Below are 22,779 nucleotides of genomic sequence, written 5' to 3' on the forward strand. Positions count from 1 at the left end.
GCAGAGGACTAAAGGAAAAAAATCTTCTGCGCGTAATCCAGGCATTTATCATTAGTCGAATCAGCTATTCTACGCCACACTTACCCCTTAAGGCAGCAGAACGACAGAAATTAGAGAGCCTCATCCGCACAAGTATTAAAAGAGCCCTTGGACACCCGCGCTGTACTTCCACCGCTAGCCTCCTGCAACTGGGCATCCATAACACATGGGATGAAATCGCGGAAGCGGTACGCACTTCACAGGTAGAACGGCTCCGCCTAACCGCCGCAGGCAGATCCATTCTAGAAATACTGGGCATCGACACTTGGGGAGGCGCTCAGACAAAATCTGAAATAGACATGGCTGTACGGGACAGACTATGGATACCTCCGCTGCCAAAAAACATGCATCCCGAACACCATACGGAGCGTCGGGAAAAAAGAGCTCAAATGCTCAGTAGGAAATTTAGCCGCTTGCCGCCGGAGGAAGTAGCCTTTGTAGATGCTGCCGGAGGGGCAAGCTCCTTTATGGTTGCAGCGGTATCGAATGGGTCGGGTAGACCGATCACCGCGGTCACCCTGAAAACTAGATCTCCTGAGGCAGCTGAGGAAGTGGCTGTAGCTCTAGCCTGCGCCCAGACAAAGGCGCGTTTCGTGATCTGCGACAGCAAAACTGCCATACGAAATTACAGTCGTGGGTTTATTGCTCCCCAGGCAATTCGAATATTACAGCAATCACCAATCTCGAGAACTATACAGCTGATTTGGACTCCATCGCACACTGGCGTTCCCGGCAACGAATCCGCCCATGCCATGGCTCGAGGGCTCTACCACCGAGCCGGTGGCAGAGAGGGCGGACTTGGAGCGGGGACCATAGAGTGTGCCAAATCTTACACAGAAATTCTGCAGCATTATAGACTCAGTAGACGGGTGGCTGCTGCGCCAGCCCCTACCCTAAATTTCAGGCAGGCCGTCGCCTGGCGTCGCCTTCAGACTGGGACATTTCCGCACCCGCTCCTGGTGAGCCATATGCTCCCAGGAGAAAGATCTGAATTGTGTGCAAACTGTGACTCGAGAGGGACCCTCGAACACATCCTCTGGGACTGCCCCTTTTCTCCCGGGAGGGGTCTAAACCTGACGCCGCAACTCTGGGAGACCATGCTGCTCTGCTCGGACCCTGAGCTCCAGCTAGCCGCCATCCAGCTGGCCTGGGACGCCGCCGGCCAACAACGTCTGCCGGCCTGCGTCTGAGGCGGGGCACCCGCCATCCATCCCAAGCGACGGAGGGCCGGAGCCTCTTCATCCGCTGGAATCAATAAAAAGTTCTGCTCTCTCTCTTAAGCATTATCAAGCATGAGAAAATGCGGGGCTTCAAGCTGCATCAAGCAGAAGTGAAGCTTTTGGCTTATGCCGATGATGTCGCGGTGTTTTGTGTAGACTACGAAAGCATCGTAGAAGTTGCGAAAACTGTAAAAGATTTTTGCGCTGTAAGCGGCAGTGCTGTTAACTGGGGCAAGTGCCTGGGCTTCTGGCACGGTGACTGGCCAGCGACCCCAGGCATTTTTGCTAACATGAAATTTGTTACCAACCCTGTCAGCTACCTTGGTGCCCCTCTCGAATCGTATCGGGACAGTGACCCATACAGGAAAAACCAAGTCGGTAAATTGAAAGATAGAGTGGACAAATGGAATGGATGGCAGTGGTCGGTGTTTGCTAAGGCCACGATTTGTAATTTGTTTTTAGTGACAAAAGTTTGGTATGTGCTTCGAGTGTTATATTTTTCAAGAGCTAATGTCCAAAAGATGCATCGTATCTTTGCCGTCTTTGTGTGGGGGTCTTCGTGGGAACGGACAAGTCGGACAAATATCTTCCGCCGGGTGAAGGACGGCGGGCTTGGTTTGGCACATCTGTTTTTGTGCCAGTTAGTCAATCGTTTCATGTTTCTGAGGAATGTGAAAAGTCCATTTCTTCGTACGGTCTGTCAGTTACGCCTGGGTCAAGCTCTCCCGGGAATTGTCGTTTCTTCTGACCGCATGTCAGGTGGTGTCCACGGGTATCTAAGGGAAGTGGTCTTGGCGTACAGGTTCTTGATGGTGCCGTTTACTTTAGACTATTTGTGGAGTGTAAACCGGAAAAAAACTGTATAAAGACTTGTGCGATGTGGTGCTTCCAGAACCGTTGTACAGAGCTGTGTACTCGTACACAGGGGGCAGAAATGTTCTTAAAAGAGTGAAGAGGATGATGGTGCCGGCAAGGGTGAAAACGTTCTTTTTTAAGCTGCACACTGGAACATTGGAAGTAAGGAAATGGAAGGAACAGAAAGGGCTTTTTTGTACCCTGGGGTGTCCACTGCATAATATGCAGGAAAGAGGAGACGATTGAACACGTGTTTCTCGAATGCTGGGATGCCGTATTTTTATGGGACGTGCTCCAGAGGACGCTTAAAAAGGAACTACCCATAAGCCCACATGGTATCCGATTCTTGCTAGCAGAAGCGAACAATGATACACCATTGGATCTTGTGATGCTACTGGCTCTCCACAGCATATGGAAAAGCAGAATGGCTGTAGAGCACGGTGACGTTGATGCACGTTCAGCGAGACAGCTCTTTAGAGAGAGCATACGGGCATATGTGGACGAACAGAAAGCTTTAAAACTAGAGCCAGAATGGTTAGTTAGTTTTGAAGGGTTGTCACATATGAGGGATTTTTAATCCGACAACTTCAGCTAAGCAAGGCTGAAGCTTTAAGTCAATGCTTGTTCTTTTGTCATGTTATTGATGTCACATGTGTCTTTTTTCTGTACGTCCTCTGTCAGGAAATAAAGAAAAAAATGGGGGGGTGCAGTGGTAAGACGCCCGACTACTGTCCGGAGTACCCGGGTTCGAACCCGACCTCGGCGGCTGCGTTTCGATGGAGGCGAAACGAAGTGGCGTTCGTGTGCTGTGCGATGTCAGCGCACGTTAAAGATCCCCAGGTGGTCGAAATTACTCCGTAGCCCTCCACTACGGCTCCTCTTTCTCTCTTTCCACTTTCTCACCCACATTTATCCCTTCCCTTACGGCGCGGTTCAGGTGCCCACAGATCAAGTGTGACAGATACTGCGCCTTTCCCTTCCTGTGAACCAATTATTATTATTATTTTTTTATTATTATTATTATTATTATTATTATTATTATTATTATTATTATTATTATTATTATTATTATTATTATTATTATTATTATTATTATTATTATTATTATTATTATTATTATTATTATTATTATTATAGGAAAGAGCGTCCACATGGCCATGGAAAAAACGTCCTCGAGGAGAAAGTTGGGCCCGAGAAATAATTCTTCGCGAATTTACGTCACAAAAACTTGCACAGCATATTTCATTCCCTGTTAACATAAAAAATACAACATAGTGCATTCTTTCTTGACTTTGAAAATAGATGCGACCATTATTTAGAAGTTTAGGCCTGTGGTCGCCTATTATGCTTACAGAAACCACAGAAGTCACCGCGAAAAACCATGGTGACAGAGCACGCCACATCATGCCATATAACTAGTTTTATACGGCATGCGTGGTCACGTGCGTCGCCGCAAATTAAAGTGATTAAGATAAGTCTAATTAACTGAGTAATATTACGTACTGAAAAATATGCAACCTTCTCGGTGTGTGATAGTCTTGGGGAATCGCCCAAAACAGAAAGCTTCACTAGAACAGCCTCGCCGACCTTCCAATGACGAGTTTAAACACTTTCTCGGGTGATGGTGTAGAATTGTTGCTGCAGTTACAGGATGATGAAGATGCTGTGCTAGGGAAAACTAGCCGAGCTTTAACCGGTCGTTTCAAGGGTCCTCCAAACATCCGGCAACTAAAACTGGGGACCAGAGTACCGTTTTCCTCGCAAACAAAGGGAAGATGAGGCGCTGTCACTCAGTTACCGCTGCCATAATTTTTGCTCTGAACGAATCGTATCAATTACGCGTTCTGTCAGTTCCAGTCCAACATGTGGAAACGCTGTAGCATACGTCACTGCCGTTCACCACAAAAAAACGCAGTGTACCCCTTGTAGCCGAAATACTACCGGCAGAGGAGAAAAAACGGCTACAGCAAGAAATATAAATAATATCCAAGCTATAATCATAAAAGAGGTAAGATCAGTAAACGTCGGTGACCATAAATACACCCTTACAGAGCTACGAAAGCCAGAGGTTTGATTCGCTTGCACCACTTCGAGGGCATTGCTTCCTACTTCGCAAAAAGAGACTTTTTCCAGAAACGTTTCTACAGGAATCCGCATGTCCACCTCCAGCACGGCTCCATGCACTTTCGTCGATTTACAGCGGCAGGGAGATTGTTAATATCAGAAGCTCAGCAAGGACAAAAGATAAAAATGAATAATTAGCGTGTATCATAGCATAACAACATTTGTAAAAGGACATGAAAATCATTAAAGTAAAACGTGAAGTTTATTACGCTTCATTTCTCTATCCACGTTCTTTTTTGACATAATAACCTTGGGCTAGCTGCAAAATTGTTGGTAGAACATTTGTTCCCGATGGCGATCACTGGTTCCAGGAGTTCGACATCGGTCTTTTGCGTATTCCGACTGTGAAGTCCTCCGCGGTCAATACGCCGAGGCCAATCTTAATCTTTATTGGGACCTGTGAGATAAGATTGCAAACTTATCAGTATACCATTCCCACCAATTTCTCGGAAGGCTATAGATTCGGCATAGTGCGCCATTTCACAGCGTGTTCTTGAAGCTCGGCCGCTTACGATGACACTCAACATATCCGGCAATCTTTCACCTAGGGAGCAGGTATCAGTACACCATATGGCGGCATATTTTTATTCCGATTGAATGCAGAGAATGGCACGCCTTGTGCCAGTGATCTCAGTCTCAGAGGCACAAGGCGTGCCGATGTCAAAATGTTACTGCCGTCCTCTAAATACCCTTTCATGACGCTCAAGGCACGTGGCCTTTGCGCTGTGACAATGACGGGCTGGAGAAAGAACTCGGCATTCTTTTTTGCATTTCAGCTTGGAGTCTCCCACAATACCTAGTGTCGAACGCATCAGCCTTTGACCTGTTTCGTGTGTGGACCATGCCACAGCTAATTGCTTTATGAAACATGCATACCCTTATTGAACTACATTAATAAACATTTTTTACTTGCCAGCGATTCTGCAATCGGTATTAGTCTAAAGGTTATTTCACATGCAAGCAAAAACACACGCGATTGCTACCGCAGCGAAGCGAAAACTTGCTTTGAGCTGTCGCTGCCACTCGTCGCTGAGTTGTCTCAATCACTTGCATGTAAACCGGCCTTACGCCGCTCCGCAGGTGTAGTGAAACTGAAGTGTTTTATGCCTGAGATGAAAACATAGGGCTTAACTGTGTTTTATTTTTCTAAATTTTAATATTAAAAAAGCGGCTACTGTAATGTTATAACAAAAAGTCAATGAGTTGGGAGTAGGCGATCTATGCTTTTTTTAGTTACCAGTTTTTTCCCACACATTCAAACAGCATCCATTGTGCCGTCAGAAAAGAGTCGTAGGAAGTTTCATTCGACCGAGTAGTAATAAAGAAAACACCTCGAAGAGCATTTCTGACCCGAGTTTGACATATTTAGTTTCATGCAGAAGTTTTGCTCGGGCCATAATATTCTTGCCCTACAATTCTATATCGACGTACCTTCGTCTTCTCCGTGCGGACAAAGCGCACGTTGTGCATCGAGTGGATTAGGCAAAGCTTGACAGACTGCAGAGCCAGACGCATGCCGACGCAGTTCCTGGGACCCGCTCCGAAAGGAAGGTACGAGTACGGCCTGATAGCATTCACGTTGTCGTCGCTGAATCTGAACAGTGAAACAAGATCATGGCAATCATCATCATCATCATCTAGGCAGGGGAATTCGAGGGTTTCAATCTATGAACAAATAAATTCAATAACGATTTTCAGAGGCGAGTATCACTCGCTAGTTTATATTTCTTCTTTATAGAAATGCATTGCACGTTAAAGAGATGACATGGTTGGTTGGTTGATGGCGTTTAACGTCCAAAAGCGGTTCAGGCTATGAGACACATTTTAGTGAACGGCTGCGGAAATTTTGACCACCTGGATTTCTTTAACATGCATTGACATCGCAAAGCATACAGGCGATTGGCTTTTTTTTTTTTTTTTCGCAAGTATCCCCTTCGGCATAAAGGTCTAAAGATATTGATACAGGCCTGTGGCCCCTATAAATGCCAACAGTTCTCGGTGGTGTGGCGTTTCGCCTCTAAAGAAAAGCGACCGCTGCGGCCAGCATTGGATCCTACATGCTTGGCTACAGGCCCTAACCGCTCCACCGCCGTGGCGGGGCGCGAAGAGACGACATGAAATACGGAGAAATAAGGCTCTTGTCCTGAACCGCCTGCCTCCAGCAGCCTCTGTCGCACACTGCATAAATGCCTGTAGCAACATTACGACTATTTCAGGCAGTAGCAACATTGATTAGTAACTGCCATACCATCCTATGGGTCGATTTGCGAGCTAAAAATGGTTCAGATTATGCCTATAGGAAACCTGCACTGCCTAGGCGGCGCCGCAATTGTACCACAGGGCGCCTAAAAACTGCTGCTGTTAGCCGCTTGGTTCGCGATAAACGACTGAACGTATTCTGAAGCATTATATATACGCGTGTGGCAGATAGCGTCCTCGCCCACGCGGTCTCGATGTAGCCCAGTTATCTGAGGCACACCATGTAGGAGTTCAACAGTCCGTGCAATCTGATCCTTCTAAGCGCATTCAGGTGGCGTGAAAACGCCCTACGAGAGCGCCTATAAAGCATTTGCTCTTCTCATTCGGCTATGTTTTACGGCGCGGCGAATGATAGAGCAAACTTCATCGCAGGTTCGCTATACTAAAGAAACTGAACACGCCAGGCATGTTATGACGCCCCTGCAGCTAACAGCGACTCACAGATTTTTCTGGCATGCAAAAGAGAGGGTGAGGCGAAAACCTGCTTCTTCAAGACTACACTGTGTGTGCCTCGTTCAAGAAACTTAAGACTTTCTTTCGTTTCAACGGCCCTCAAAATCTACATTGTTGACTTCTTTCTGTGCTTGTGTAAACTTTTACCGTTCATTGCGATAACACTATATCACCAAACGCTTCCCAAAACACCCTGCCGTGGTGGTGCTGTGGTTACGGCGCTCGACTCCTGTGGCCAAGGATGCGGGATCTGATCACGGCCGCGGTGACGGCTTTTCGATGGAGGCGCAAAGCGCCCGTATGCTGTGCAATTTCAGTTCACATTAAAGGTCTCCAGATGGTAAAAATTTCCGGAGCACTCCACTACGGCGTCTCTCATAGCCTGAGTCGCTTTGGTGATAATACACCTCATGAAACGAACCGCTTGCCAAAAACAAGGACAAACGAATCCCCCAAAATCGCGTGCTTCCCGGCAAAAAAAAAAAAAAAAAAAGAACGAGCGAACAACGCGATATCATTGTGCCAAAAAAAAAGAAAAAATTTCGGGGCACCTAAGCATTCAAGGGTACGGCGTGATTGGCTATCACTCGACATATGAAGAACCGCTTTAACTATGACCCATGAACGTGCCTGCGGGGCCTAGGGGTAACGTGAATACACGGGTCAAGCGCTGTCGCGTAAAACAAAATAGAAAAAGCTCCCTGCGAGGGGATCGTTGAGCGCGTAAGTGTGCCTTGTAGGCCGCTATAGCGATTTCAAGAACAGAGCAAGAGCTAGGACGACAAATAGACCGCAGGTGTGCTTTAGGGTCATCTTTCAACACCACGACATGTAGTATACACGCTAACAGTGAAATACTAACGAAAGAGAGAAGTCGGTCAGCCTGCACAAGCAATTCTCACCTCTCCGGCACGAAGTTGTCCGGATCGGGAAATATTTCGGGGTCTCGGTGCATAGCGTAGATAGGAACGTAAACAGGGCAGTCCTTCGGTAGCTTGATGCCAGTACCGCCGAGAACATAGTCATCACGGGCAAAGCGTTGGAGTCTGAAAATGCAATAAACAGCGACCAACATATTTTCGTATCAAGAAGTATGCGTTCAGAAAAAACGGCGCAACAATTATGCACTCCAACAAGTCCCAAGCCTATGTGCTGCCGAGTAATATCTATAGCCTTCCAGTGATTACGACCTTCTCGCCTTAAACGTGGTCGCACTGCTGACAGATAGAACGGTCACTACGCCACCTTTTTTGGTTGCTAACGCTGTGGTATGTTTCGGTTTTCGTGTGTGCGCGTGGTTAAGACGTCGGCGATGTCGGTCGGTACTATACAGCATCTGCCAAAACAGTCATTCTAACGGCATGATAAAAATTATGGGGAACAGTTAAGCTCAGCCTTTAAAGGTATGAAGCCATAGCATAAATTGCCAGCTCACATATGAAGCCCCTCTAACAAAGCCGTATGACGTGCCGGCGTGGCCTAGGGGTAATGTGAATACAAGGATTCTGGCAGACTGATGCTGATATGACCCTCCCATGTGAAAGTAGAGGCCCGGTTTGGCAACTACTACCAAACGTTATGTCAGACAACTCTGCGCCCAGACAGGGCCTGGCCATGCTAGCTGCCAGCTACCGCCTGCAAGTCATGCTCGCGATTTTTTGCTCACAACGTCAACGCCATCGGACGGCCGCCGACGCCACACTTTCAGTGAGCGGGGCCTTCAACTCTATTGTGTTAAATTGTGTTAAAAGAAAGGCACAAGCATAAAATAGTTCTTTTCATGTGTGATTTTGACCGTGATGGTGTAACAGAAACAAAACAGTCTAACATAAAGAAAAATCTGGAGATTTTGATAGTTATTAATCAGCGGGGAAATCAATACCGATAATCTTCTCATGGTTAAACTGTACAACCATCGCGATCATCAAAGATACTGTCGAGCTGTCATTGGACTACTTGATAAGCTTAGTACAAGTTAGATAAAAGTGCCTAAGCTACATAAATGCGAATGCGTTTTTCTGCTGGAGTTAAATCACACCAAGCAACACATTGAGAGCTGAGTTTCCGTGTTATGTTAACTGTGAGCGTCAAAAAATTCACAAAAAAAGTCACCCTGACAGAAAAAAAAGCGACACATAGGCTGATAATACAAAACATTTCTTAGTTGATCATACGAGCTATAATTTTATATTCTTACCTTTGCGCAGGCGGATACATCCGAAGTATCTCCGACACTACACAATGCAGGTACTTTAACTTCGATATCACGTCCAGGCTTGGCTCAGGGCCCTGCAGAAATAATGAATAGCTATTTCGGCAAAATAGGTACAGTTAGATCGGTAGAATTATGCTTACCACCATCCAAACTCGCAAAAATATTTACCTCTACTTCTTTACACGGATTTTACTCATCCATTTATACGTTCCCGATGCCTGCTTTTGGGAAGGAGAGCCATGGTTAGCATTGAACGCCTAGTTAAGAGCAGAGACATCAGACTGCCAACCAAGATCAGTATAACTCGTGCTATGGTCTTTCCAGTTGTGATGTATGGATGCGAGAGTTGGACTGTGAAAAAGGCTGACCGCTGAAGAACTGACGCGTTTGAATTGTGGTGCTGGCGGAAACCCTTGAGAGTTCCTTGGGCTGCAGATCAAATCAGTCGATATTGTCGACCATAAACCCTGACTGCTCATTGGAGGGTCAAATTTTAAAGTTAAAGCTTAGCTACTTCGGTCATCTGATGAGAAGAGAGGAGTCGCTGGAGAAAGATTTGATGTTCGAAAAGGTTGAAGGTCGCCGGAGAAGGGGTAGGCAGCGAACACGATGGTTAGATGTCATCCTCGAGGCGCTGCAGATGAAGTTATGTGATGTTAGGAAGGTAGTGAGAGACCGGAAAGCGTGGCGTGAGATGGTCCATAGGGTCGCGAAGGGTCGGACACGGCTGAATGACTGAGAGAGAGAGAGAGAGAAAACTTTTAATGAGCATAATAATCAGTAAGAATTCGCAGGAGCTGGGTGGTCGGTGCCCCTAGTCCAGGGCTGAATGACTGAACTGAACTGAACTGAACGTTCCCGAAGCAAGGCTACAGCGCCTATCGCTAAACGCAATAATATATTAGGGTTTAAAACGATTTTTAGCCATTTACGCCGTCCCAGCGCTAAACACCGCAACAGCACTTATTTACGTAGTCTTTGATGTTCGTATCTTTCTTCACAGTGACAGATACCACCATGCCGACCAACCACTTACGTGTAAAGCCATGCACTCGTCCACTTCACTTCTCAGCTTCTCTTGCACATCCGGATTCAAAGCGAGGTGGTACGCGGCGAACGCCAAGGTCGATGAAGTGGTTTCCAGGCCGGCCAAGAAGAAGAGCACGCACTGCGCCATGGCTTCCACTTCCGTCAGGCCTTAGAGGAAAAGTGTTCATTGTGTTCCTCAACAGTCGCCTTCGCAAAATCGTATAGAGCGAAATAAAGTACGCGAAAGGAGCATTTATACTCTCCACTTTGAAAACTGCAGAGCTGAAAAATTGCAGTTTACACATTCAAGATTATACGTAGCTGTGGTACAGATCGCGAACAAGTTACAATGTGGAAATGTCTGAATATATAGTGTAAAAAGTGTAAAATGCGCACTTGCATAACTACAAATCAAAGCCATGAAAAGTATTTTATGCAAACAAATATTTTTCCTCAATCCTTCCCCCCCCCTCCCTCCTTCTTCCTTCATCTTAAAGGATTGTAATGCGTAAGTGGAGAGATTGAGCATCGGTAAGATACGAATGAACATTTTCCTAATTAGTCTTATATCCGCCTGTGTGGATGGCTGATAGGAAAGATGACTCCAGCAGTTCTGTTTCTTCGAATTTTATTTCTGCTTGTGCCGTTTACAGAACGTTGTTTGTGTTAGGCAACGTACTGATGTCATCCTGTGACCGAAAGTGCATGGTGCCGCTTTCATATCTTCATTAACATCATCGTAAATGAAACGGGTTAATTGCATGCACTGTCGAGTTTCCAAACTACAGCAGGCAGTTATTTTATTATACCCCGAAATTTATGTTGCTGGTCCTTTTGTCGCGCAGTAAAGCTGAAAAGCTAGGAGCTTTGAAAAAATAGGAAAATTTTGGATCTTAGAAGTTTTTTAAAAGCCAGTAAAACATCCTTTCGGTCATATTTTACGCTCCAGATATCCTAAAAATACAACAGCTTTCCAAAATATATGGTTGCATATGGTGCCAGATGCAGCAAGCGCATACTCCAATATACTTCCAAATAACCTTATCTGCCACCTCCCCTCAATTTACATCCGCAAAATTAGTAATATCATCTCCAGGCTCTATTGCTCAGGGATGGCATTGAACTGCCGGACGATGCAGGTGCGGTGCGTACGCGTCCACGACGCGACGCAGGCCTGATTAGAATGCGGGACAAGGAGCTCGTTCGAGTGCTCTCCGAGCATGCAAACATCTGCCGACCAAAGGGAGAAACGGGGTATACGAGCGAACGCCGCAGCGCAGTGACAGACACGATTCCAAAAGCCCAAACGCACTTTAAATTGATGCCGCCTTGGTCGCCGGTTTCGGGCGGTGTTCTACGTGCGTGTGTAGAGCCAAAGGCCGTAATTGTGGACGGCGTGGAAGCTGTTGTTACGCACAGTGCCCCCTCACCCTCTAGCGGCCTTTTCTCAAAGGCACTTGAGAGCCAACGGATAATGAAGTCTGTGGTACCATGTATCTACATTTTTCACGGCTTTATTAGTAACGATTAATTAAATTTCAGTGCACTTTGACTGCACAGCATGGGTGATATCTCAAGGAACATTCAGAAGAAATTGAAAACTGATTTTTATGAAACGTTTACGCAGCATCAAGCGTTTGTATGCCGGTCCTGCACGAGGACTTAGAGAGCGGAGGGCGATATCGTTAAATATCCTTAGGTGTCCGGATAATTCGTTTCCAGCCCCCAGTGCTGGCTCTCGGCTTTGGCTCGGCAGCACTTCAAGGTCACCGACAACAGCAGCTAGAAGCACTTCATATTTAAAATTTACTTAATTCAAAACACTTAGCACAATGACAGCTACGTGGCGGGAGTTTCCTTTGCATCATCGATTTCTCAACAATTGTTTGACAGCACGAATAACTATGCTAACCCTATTACCTGGCCGCACAGAATTTTTGTGCTTACGTTTTGTAAAACACGTTGCCTCTGGTTTCGCTTTCACCTCAGAGCCGACGTCGAAGATTCTGTCCTCTGGATCACAAATTGGTTCGCCACTGGAGGACAGGTTTCCTTCCTGAGCGTCTATCATGAGCTGAAGAAAATCTTCTTGAAACTGAAAGGAAGAAAAGAAGTTTTATTATAGGCTAATCTAAGTCTTCTGTACGCCGTAGAAAAAAAGTCCCTGTAGAGCGCGCGCGCTTGTGTGTAGCAAACAAATCAGCTCTTCGGAGGCTATTCGACTTCCCTCCCAGGCGGCAGTTGACGATACCATTGCAATAATCCAGTTGCTGCAAACGCATTTATACGGAAATATGCCCGTGCAATATCATATATATGATTAGCACACTTTGTATAATCTGTCCTCTAGGCTCTATCTTACCACCCACCAACTTCTGGCATGAGCAGCTGTCGCTATAGCAGCTATGCGTCTGTAAAATATTATTTTCGCTGTTGAAAAATAAAGATATTTGGCTAACACCGAAAGTGTGAAGTGAGACGACCGTGCTTTATAGCGGAGAATTTGCATAGATTTGCTCGCTCGAGCTGGATGAGAATGAATAAATTCTTCAGCGGATTGTTTACGTCAGCGAGTGGCAACGATCATTAGGCCGCCGCGTGTCACCGGCAAGTTTCCGCTAAGAGACCGTTTTGCCATGGTGCGGGGCTTGCTCGCGCAATAGAAAAGATCGTACTTAGCCAACATTAAAGGCAAATATACGTTGAGTTCGACTTAGAACTAGAAATACCATGCTTTAAAAAATTGCAAATGCGTGTTTATTCCTCATATAGTGGGTCTAATCTCTGACTATATGGTATAATCATAAGGTGTGGAGTGTCCCATTGCAGTCGTCTACTTCAAGACTAGCTGCTCCAGTGCACGTTTTAGATTTCATATTCTTCTGAAAGCTGGCTGCGCGAACGAAATGTTGCTGATAATACTTTGATCTGTGCTACCTAGCACAATTTTACTCTACGGGCAACATTATGTAATATGAGTGGATAATACAGGAGGAGGAATAATACAGGCTGCAAAGCTGAGAGAAGCATTCTACATGTTGCAGTTAGAGACGCAACACTTGATAGGTCATTTGCCCTTATCTTCGCAAACAGGTACTGGCTCATTTGCAAAATAGCAGTTTTAAGCACATTGAGACTCGTCTAATATGTGGTAATTAAAACGTCAAATCAAACCTTTGGTTTGGTATGGTTTGGTTCGTAGGGTTTAACGTCACCAAGCGACTCAGGCTATGAGAGACGTCGTAGTGGAGGACTCCGGAAATTTCGACCATATGGAGTTCTTTAACGTGCACTGACATTGTACGGTACACAGATACCACTCCGTTTCGCCTCCATCGAAACGCAGCCGCCGGCGGTCGAGATCGAGCCCGGGTACTCCGACGCAGTAGCCGGGCTTTTCCTGCCGTAATGAACGTGCACAAAAGACAATTTGTTTGTTTCGCGGTTTAACGTCCCAAAGCGATTCGGGCTATGAGAGACGCTCAGAGGACATTTTATAGGCGGAGCAAACCTCCCCTTGATCATTCTGATGGGCAAATTTTACTCCGCGTATTGAACAATGCGGAAAAACACCAGCCGATTGAAGTCAGACTGATAGGTTAAGTCACAATTTCCGTCTGGCTTGTGTGGATGCAAAGTATTAACTAAAAATAAAGCTAAAAAAGGACAGGCCCCACACCCATCTCTTAACTCTTTTTTCTCCAGGTGTCCTATAACTGCAGCACGCATCGCAACATTGTATAGAAAAAAACACAGAATAAAACATTTTTACGAACGCTTCTATGCTCACGCCTCTCTCGAACAATACGCTGGCAGACTTCTTTGAAGTACTGGGCCGGACCGGTTCTGGCTATGGTGAGTCTCAAGAACTTCAGCACCCCAGGAAAAAGTACTGAAAGGAAATTCACCATTATCGGGTGGCAATTTCTAGCATGATACGCCAGTTTACAAAAAGCGCCTTAGCATACCCTGAGAAATATGGACCAATTTCTTCAAGCATGCTTGTCAGCGTCACCACCTCTCGCATGTCAGATCAGAGTAAATAGCGTTCGAGACGGATATACGCCTGCCGCAAATAAGTTGATCTGCGCAAATGAAGTTTTCAAAATTTGAGCCACGGAAGCAAACGACAGAAATCAACCAAGAAAATGAAGCTAATGGTACAGAGTAATACTGCCATATGCACCTAAAGTGCACCAAGTGTCATAAAGGCCTGCTTTGAATTTATTTCTTATATATCTGAACATGTTAATAGTCCAACTTGGAGCTGTGACGAGAGTGGGTTTTTATGCAAGAAAAACAACAAAAAAATTTACCATTAGCAAAAAAAAAAAAAACAAGCCTAAAGCCAAAGCAAACCCTTCATAGGCCAGCACGCCGAGAAATGACAGAAAGAGGATGCCCTGGAGGTATTATTCAAATTTGGTCATCAAAGAAAGGCATCCGTGCTAATCGCAAACCACTCTTCATACATTCCAGCAAATAACAGCAGGAAAACCACAAATTCACTGTAAGTAGCCATCAAATTTGGATATTTATAATAATTATGCAGCTGTGAGCTCACTGCACTTTTCTAATAAAGCTAAGACGTTTTATTCCCGTGCGGCTTGTGGGAACAAAAAAAACTGTGAATGTTGTTGGCTGAAGAGTACATTTACATTGTAAGCTCGTGCGTGTCGCACGTCCCTCTAGAATGGTAAAGGCTGTTATAATAAGCAGGTTACTTATTAATAGCACTAGAACTGTAAATGCGTGAAAACATTTCACTTTTTATTGGGAGTTTTACGCGATTTTATATTGCGTCAGGGCGGCCTACGAAGAAAAGTAGCCCGGTTGGGAATTCAGCACGCCGGTATACGTGTAGTAAATAAAGTGAAGTGCTTTTCGTTACGCTGACTCAGGACGTCTTTTTGCACGTAGCAAAACCAGGCAAATTTTGAATATTCGGCGATTGAACAAAATTACGCGTGAGCAGTTGGTATCAGTAGTTGCAAAACACGAGGGGCATTTAAGAACATATTACTGTTATGCATTTTTTTTTTTTGCTTCCCACCTAAGTTTGTTGAGGCCTTCCGGAATAATGGCACCAAGAAATGCATTTTAGGTTCTGCTTGAAGAACGTTATTGCCATAACCATAAGAGCAGCTAAGTTTTGACTTCTAATGCAAGGCTTGGAAGTTAGAAGCCTTGCTTCGCATATAAGGCTACGAAACGCAAAGTTGCAGTTGCGGACGCAAATACGTTCTCTCAATATCTGCACTCTAAAGGCGAATAAACCCACGGGGGAGTAAAAGGAGGTAGATTGTCCTCTAGCGCACCCAGTGCAGAGCCACCGCTTTCTCTCCAACCCTTGTGGTAGATCTTCGTCGCTAGAGAAACAGAATACGTATACGGTCGCCAACGAATTCTGACAGTCACTTCAAAACACGCGACGCTCTAGCAGTTACAAGTAATATTAACCGGGGTTTTGCGTCCTCAAATTGGTAACCTCAAAATGCCTAGCGCATCCATTAAACGTCTCGTGTCTGTGTTAATTGTATGAAATAAATATGATTTTAGGATGGATCGTGCCTCTGTTGTCAATAGTATTGCATTCCGTACATTTAGTGGTGAAAATACACCCCAGAGCTTGGAGTGAACTTCGTGACGTTATAAGGGAGTGAGCCAGAGGATATGCTACACTCTTTTTATCCTCTTATGGGCTTAGTCGTATTCAGAGTGTAAAAGCTTAAAATGGTTCTTCAAAGGTTTTTCCCAGGCTGCAACTATAAGAGGGTGCTCCATCTTAAATTCAAGCCTTCCACTGAGACGTCCGTTCAAGGAACTATAAGACCTTCTCCTGCATACTTGATTTATGTATCATGTAGTCAGAATCGCATGCAGGTGGCCACACCAGATCCACCTTTTACGAGAAAAACCCACCTCACCCGAAGTCAAGAAGTCTTTTTGAATAAGCTCATTACCCATGCGGCTTACACACCACGTATTATGGCCCGCTGGCTACAGTATACAGAAAAAATGATTACGTGCCTCTACTGTACGACTCTAACGCGAGGCGGCATATCTAATCTATTCTGGGATTGCCCTGCTTTTTCTACTGGACGCTACGAGATCGAACCCTACCGCCTGAACTACCGTTCCCCACTGACGCTAACACACAAATGATATTTGCCGAGTATGGCTCCCTTAGTGGCCTGGTCAGAGCAATATCATTTGAGTGACGACCTATGCAAACAATGAAGATTCTGCCTACTCCCCTTTACCCCATCTATGGCCATGAACCTTGCTATTCAATAAAGGACGTTCATTAATTCATTCGAAGATTAAAGCGCTTTTCAACGTGCGCAAAACGTTACGGTTGGCGTTAGGCTTTCACACTTGCAGTATTGTCGCGCGACTATAGCATCCGCAGTAAATCAAGCAGTGTAGAATCACAGGCGCTGCATCTGGCATTGCTCCCACTCTGTTCTAGTTTGTTAGGGTAGCATTTCGTTTTCGATCTGATTGTGTACAAACGGAAGGCGTACATGCCAACAGCACTTTCCACGTCATCCTCGCCGAGAAGGCACCCCTGGCCTGTGTCACAAACTCGTTGGTGGCGTCCGTGTGCGAGTCGAGCTTGGTCCCGAATGCACACCTCGCTATCACGTCCAGCGAGTAGTGGCCATAGAACCTACCGAAAGACAGCGTTGATAAATGTTTAGTGAGCGACTAAAAATGCAGACGCCTTGGTTACAGAAAGGAATCCACCGTCTCTTCTCAGCAGGCACACCCGTATTAAGAGGGCAATGTCCACATTCGTGGCCAAGAATGGACCGCCGATACAATAATTACATTTATCTACTGCACACAGCCTGACGGCAGGCGTTGTTGCACAAAAATATGCATTTCCTGCGGTTTAGTCACTGGAAATGAGGCAAGGACAGCAGACAATGTTTTTACCGTTTGCCAACATCTGTTTTAAAATATAGGAAATAAAAGTCTGTGCGGTCGGTGAATGTGTGTTTTAGGGCAAGGTTGCCATCATGTACATACCTCATTGAGTCTTAATATTACACGATTAATTATTTAGATTAAAACACATTACTTTTATGATTTCAAAGGATGGTGTTATATTGCGCAATTGAAGGTCGTCAACATCAAAGCTGAGTCACGTCTTTAACTTTCCTTTTAGTCGGCAGTGTGGTTCCAGTTATAGAACATAAAAAAACGCTTTTGAAAGCACGTTGAATTAGCTTTCCGGAAGAGCCTGAACATATAGTGACGCCATTGTGCGTAGTTATGCTCTAAAACCGATGTTTACTTCTTGAACATAGTAAAAAAGATAAACCCATTTGTATTTAATGAAAAAGACGCGCGATAGACGCAATATATATATGAACCGTTTCCTGAACCGTTTCCTGCAATTGTAATCAGTATGCTCTATGCCAGAATTCCTTGATAGGCAATAAGAAAGTACAGTGTAAAGACTTCGGTTACACTTATCGCCTTTTTTTAAAAAAAAGAGAGTTTTTTTTTTTTAGTCATAATACCGCAGCGGTACGTAAATGCATAGCACATTTTAGCACAAATGTAATTCACAGCTCATGCTTACTGCTTGACATCGACGTCATCTTCTTTCTCTGCGGCCGCCTTTAGATGCTCGCAGGTAATCTTCGCGCAGTCTTGAATGAGAGCGTTCATCTGCAAACGTTTGTTAGAAGGATACGTAAGCACCGCTCACCTCTGAAGCGAAATAAAAAATATGCGCTGCATTGACCAGCCCCTGAAATAATCATTGAATGTGGTCTTAGAAAGCTTGCCGTAAGTGAACGGAAGTATTATTTACTTATATCACCCAATGACTGAGGTATTACACAAGAGTGGTGACAACACAGATACAAAATGTAATAACGACGACAAGTGAATGGGTAGCAGTAGACAGTATTTGGCTGCTCTAAACATGCAATGCACAGGTAATTCTTCAACAAGGTACAGCATTCGTTAAAATTATTTAAAGCACAGGACTTATGAGAGCTGTTGATTGGCAATTCTTAACGAAAGGTTCCCTCATGAGCGTGCACGCGTCGCCCAACTGTTCTGAAGATTCGTACTTTTAACTGCGTAGATAATTCAAGACTGTATGTGTGGGTAAGAACATACGACCAGAACTGTGCACAGCCAGCTTGCAATTCAAATAATTCTTCCTATATATTGACCTTCAATTACAGTAATCGACCTTGAGAGTGTAATAAAAAGCGATAGCATCGCAACTTCAATCATTTTCAGTTTACGTTTAACACTTTTGGCCCTGAATTTCTTATTTTGATAAAATCGGCCATCAAGGCTCAGTGCGTGCTAAATGCAAAAGGCGCCGTTCTGGTTACTGCAAGTCACAACGAAGAACTAAATAAAATGTGTTTAACTTTGCAATTGCAGGATTCAATCATTTTATTTACTTTTGTACTTGAATACTATACTTTTGTACTATACACCTGATAACAAATTATCAGGTGTATAGGCATGCGAAATGAATTCCATTCCATCCATAGCGAATAGTGCACCGCTATTTATTGGCAAAAAATAAGAGAAGAATCACCGCATTTGCGAGCACTTGCGCAAATCAGGCAAAAAAATGCACAGCTGCTTTTTTAGGAAATTAGAATTGCAATTTTTGTTATCACAGAGCATAACCCTTAGAATTGAGGCATGCACTGACAGTGGCAATATTGCTAAACAGCAACCGGAGAAAATAAGGGTGAAAATCAATTCACCCTTGAACCTTATTTATATCCGACTTTGGCGCCATTTTTAAAATCCAAGAACACTTCCATTGTGAGCAATAAATTTTACTGCCTAGTTATGGGACCATATTCACTTTGTCAAGAAAAGTAGCAAAACTTGCGGTAACGTTCCCAGCATCGAAAGCGTGCACACGTGATGTACGGGCTGTGGTGCATTACCTGCTTTCCAATCGCCACACACACCAACTTCCCTGCGCTCCCTAGCGGTGTCCAATTTAATAATAAGCGGTAACAATTTCAAATAAATGCTCAAGTTCAAGGGCAAATTGATTTTTACCCTTACTTTCTCCGGTTGCTGTTCACCGATATTACCATTGTCAGTACATGACTCATTTCCAAGATTCGGGCTCTGTGATAACAAATATTTCAATTTTTAATTTCTTATAAAAGCGGTTATGCACTTTGTCTGATTTCCGCAACTAATAATTGATGTCAGCAGTGAAACAGCATCATTAATAAAGGGTACATATGCAAAAATAAAAACATACCAGGCGCGAGCCCCTCTAGGAATATCTCCTATAGCATCCCTTAATGGCGCCCACTGACCGCCATTGCATCCCGATGGTGTCAAAATCGCACACTTCAAAAGCGTGATCTAGTGAGGCTTCTACATGGTCATTCATATTTAAAAGATGGAGACAAGTCTAGAAATATACTTCGCAAAACACTTTAATATATCAGTGTAAAAGAACTGGTGGCTACTGAGATCTCAATTTACCATTTTGTGGCACTGTTGCTTTTTTCGTCATGGCTTGCGTTGTCGTGTCTTATTCCCCTTCACACCGGACAGATTAGCACAAATGCGGCAATAGTAATACCCAAAGAAACAGGCATCCTGAACGAGCTACCACAGAACTTATCAATAGGTATTCAAGTGTTCCTGCAATTCTAGTCGAACATTCGGGTTGCGGGGCCAGTTGACGCCACCAGGGTCGAAATGGTTAAGGGAAAAAGAAATGGTCACGTAATTGGTATGAAATAGCAGAGCCCACCATAATAAACATACTTCCACTCGAAATTTACGAAATAGTCGTACCAGCCATTACGCTTCTTCTATAAAGTCGTTCGCAATCTGATAAGGAAGCTGTAACAATTAGGACTGCGACAGAGAGCGGAACGTCGTAGACGGTTGCCCCTGCAAACAAAGGACTGGTATATTTTTGCAGTTTGCGTTTTTAAAGGCGAGAACCTTCCTAGAGTCACTGCGAGAAAACCCGGCGGGGTCTGTCTGGGTACTGGCAGATGGCCCGAAAACTGGTTCATTCAGCAGCCGCATGAAGCAAAAGCTATGACGCGTAATCTCGGGCTCATCCGTGACCGAGGATACCGCCCCTTATGACAATGCGTCGTTTTCTCACCACTAGCGGACTCCACGTAGCTACAGTTTGCCGACAGTTGTATCAAAAGTGTGATGCAATAATTCGGCATATAGCGTTCCGGGTGGTGTCATACCACTTCTCGTTGCATGTCTCCTAGTCAAGTTGAAGGCTAATTCAAGACAAGGATTATAACCGACAATATATTTACACTGCAAGCCTTCAAAGCAAGGCATCGCCACTTACACGTCTGAGATGCCGCGTTCAGCATGGCAGTCTACGTACAACATGAAAAAAGACGCAACGAATGCAATGTCAGGAGAACTGTAGCACATCTCAAATAACTCCCTCGAAAAATTTTACTCCGCGTCTTTCGCATTTTTACATGTAAATTTCCTCAAGTGCTCCGATCAAATGTTTTCCAGCTGCTACGACAAACATTGAAAACTAGGGTGAAACTGACGAATGGCCGATAAGCTCTGTAGTTTAATAAGTGTACACTGTTCACTGACAACGGAACCGATCGTTCCAGGCTGCAAATGGGTGTTTCATATATGGCTTGTTTTTAAGTAGCAATATCAGGCGCTTCTCCTGTTGCTACCTTGATCGTTTAATCAGCGCATCTTTCTCAGTGAGCCGATATCAAAACGGTGTGAAATGCCTGCTTCAGTTCGAGACATATACAGATTAGATCAAAAAAATACTTCACATGCGCCACAGTTGTTGTGATGTTTCCGCCGACAAGTCCAAATGAGGTGTTGCGGCTCTAATAGAATTTCATAGTGCTAAGTTCGCCTCAACACCAGGCAAACGTTCGTGCGAAAAGAACACTTGAAGCTGCCAGCGAAGGAGCTACAACTCCACACAAGAAAAAGGCAAGTGGAAAGCCTCGCAACCGAAAGCGTTCAAGGAACTAGCGGAATTCACAGGCCAATCCTGTCATTGCGCACAATGCTTAAAACGCCGAGTCTGAAATAGATACCGATGCTAGCAGCTAGGGCCTGGGCACCATCCTCGTTAAGAGAAACCACGTACTTGCAGCAAAGTTATCCCGTACGCTAGCCGTTCCCTGTGGAAGGCTCGAGATAGCTCTTCGACGACCGAGAAGGAACGCCTCGCCCTCATCTGCATGGGCTACATCAAAGTTTCACCTGTATCTGCACGGGCGGCCATAAAGGTTGTCAGCAACTGCCACGTATTTGTTAGCTTGCTAGCATGAGGACCTCTCGAGCCACCTCACTCAATGGAACCTGCGCGCGTAGGAAGTCAAAATCACTCCCGTCTATATGCCCGTCAACACACTCCGGGCGACAAGTGCCTGAAGACGACGACTAGGAGGCTTTCTTCAGACCAATAAAAAAATGAGCTGTGGTTTAGCTTATGGTTAAATCTGGAAATTCGCGAGAGCTATCTGCATGGCTACGCTTAGGTCCGGCTTGAAGGTAAGCGCTTGGCTTTTGCCCGTAGCAGTTTACTCTTTGGTATAAGCTTAATTTATGCCGGGGGCCCTTTTGACCCCTAAAGTGGGATGAGGCGAAATACTCTATTGCGCGGTTGTCCGAAGCCCTCCATTATGGCACCACTTACTGTTTTTTCTCCCACCTTCGCGATGACGAGCTAGCGTAAGCTAGCAGCCAACATATTGTTACGGGGATGTACTTAGTGTAACGGCACTGCGATGGGCTGAACTCGACGCTAAGACTTCAGTAGCCGTGCAGTATCCACTCTGTTAGCGTCGTCCTCTTTCTCAACGCTTCGTCGTGCCCGCGTTCCTCGGTCGTCGTCTTTGTCAGTGAGCACATCACTTTGGTCCCGCGTTTCCCGGTAACACTACCCCCCTCGGCAAAATGCAACGTCCCGGTGCGTATTAGGCGTGTGGTGTGAAGGGGGAGTAATATGGCTTTAGGCGGGCAACATGAACGATTTCGGAAGTGGGTGTAGCAGTCGGTGCCTTTGGGTGGAGCGGTGCAATCTCATAGGTCACGCCGGTCACTGGGCGTAGTACACGAAGGACCTGTGTAGCGGGGCAGAAGTTTTTGACACAACCCCACACGACGGCACGGAAGCCAGAGCAACACCAGAGATCCGGGAGGATAGTGCACATCGCGGTGGTGAGCGTCGTAGCGGCGTTTTTGAGCTTCTTGAGAGATGGTGAGATTGTGACGATCAATCCGGCGAGCAGCCCCAGCTCGGGCGATGGTATCGCGGGCATAGGTTGTGACGGGGCCAGCGGCGGGAAGCAAAGTGTCGAAGGGCAGTAAGGGGTCTCTTCCAAAGAGAAGATAGAATGGAGAGTATACCCAGCAGTGTCATGACGCGAAGAGTTATATGCAAAGGTGAAAAATGGCAGACTAATATCCCAGTCGCGATGACTGTCTGATACGTAACATTGCGAGCATGTCGGTGAGTGTGCGGTTAATGCGCTCCGTAAGGCCGTTCGTCTGAGGGTGATACGCAGTGGTGAACTTGTGCCGAACGGAGCAAGA

General features: G+C 45.3%; 1 protein-coding gene across 1 annotated transcript in view; it reads right to left on the reverse strand.

Moving 5' to 3' along the window:
- Positions 1–4,439: 4,439 nt before the first annotated feature.
- Positions 4,440–22,779, reverse strand: part of LOC146187085 (cytochrome P450 3A24-like) — a 40,017-nt gene continuing 21,677 nt past the window's right edge. The window contains exons 6-14 of the mRNA XM_084605757.1: positions 17,789–17,877; positions 16,722–16,867; positions 13,971–14,086; positions 12,142–12,289; positions 10,202–10,362; positions 9,148–9,239; positions 7,853–7,996; positions 5,670–5,832; positions 4,440–4,635 (exon numbers count right to left, since the gene is read on the reverse strand). Coding sequence (XP_084461883.1) covers positions 4,537–4,635; positions 5,670–5,832; positions 7,853–7,996; positions 9,148–9,239; positions 10,202–10,362; positions 12,142–12,289; positions 13,971–14,086; positions 16,722–16,867; positions 17,789–17,877 — 1,158 coding nt within the window. The 3' untranslated portion in view covers positions 4,440–4,536. The remainder of the gene's footprint in view (positions 4,636–5,669; positions 5,833–7,852; positions 7,997–9,147; positions 9,240–10,201; positions 10,363–12,141; positions 12,290–13,970; positions 14,087–16,721; positions 16,868–17,788; positions 17,878–22,779) is intronic.

The sequence above is a fragment of the Amblyomma maculatum genome, chromosome 6 (assembly GCF_055883805.1).
Source record: "Amblyomma maculatum isolate TAMU_Amacu chromosome 6, ASM5588380v1, whole genome shotgun sequence".
Lineage (NCBI taxonomy): Eukaryota > Metazoa > Arthropoda > Arachnida > Ixodida > Ixodidae > Amblyomma > Amblyomma maculatum.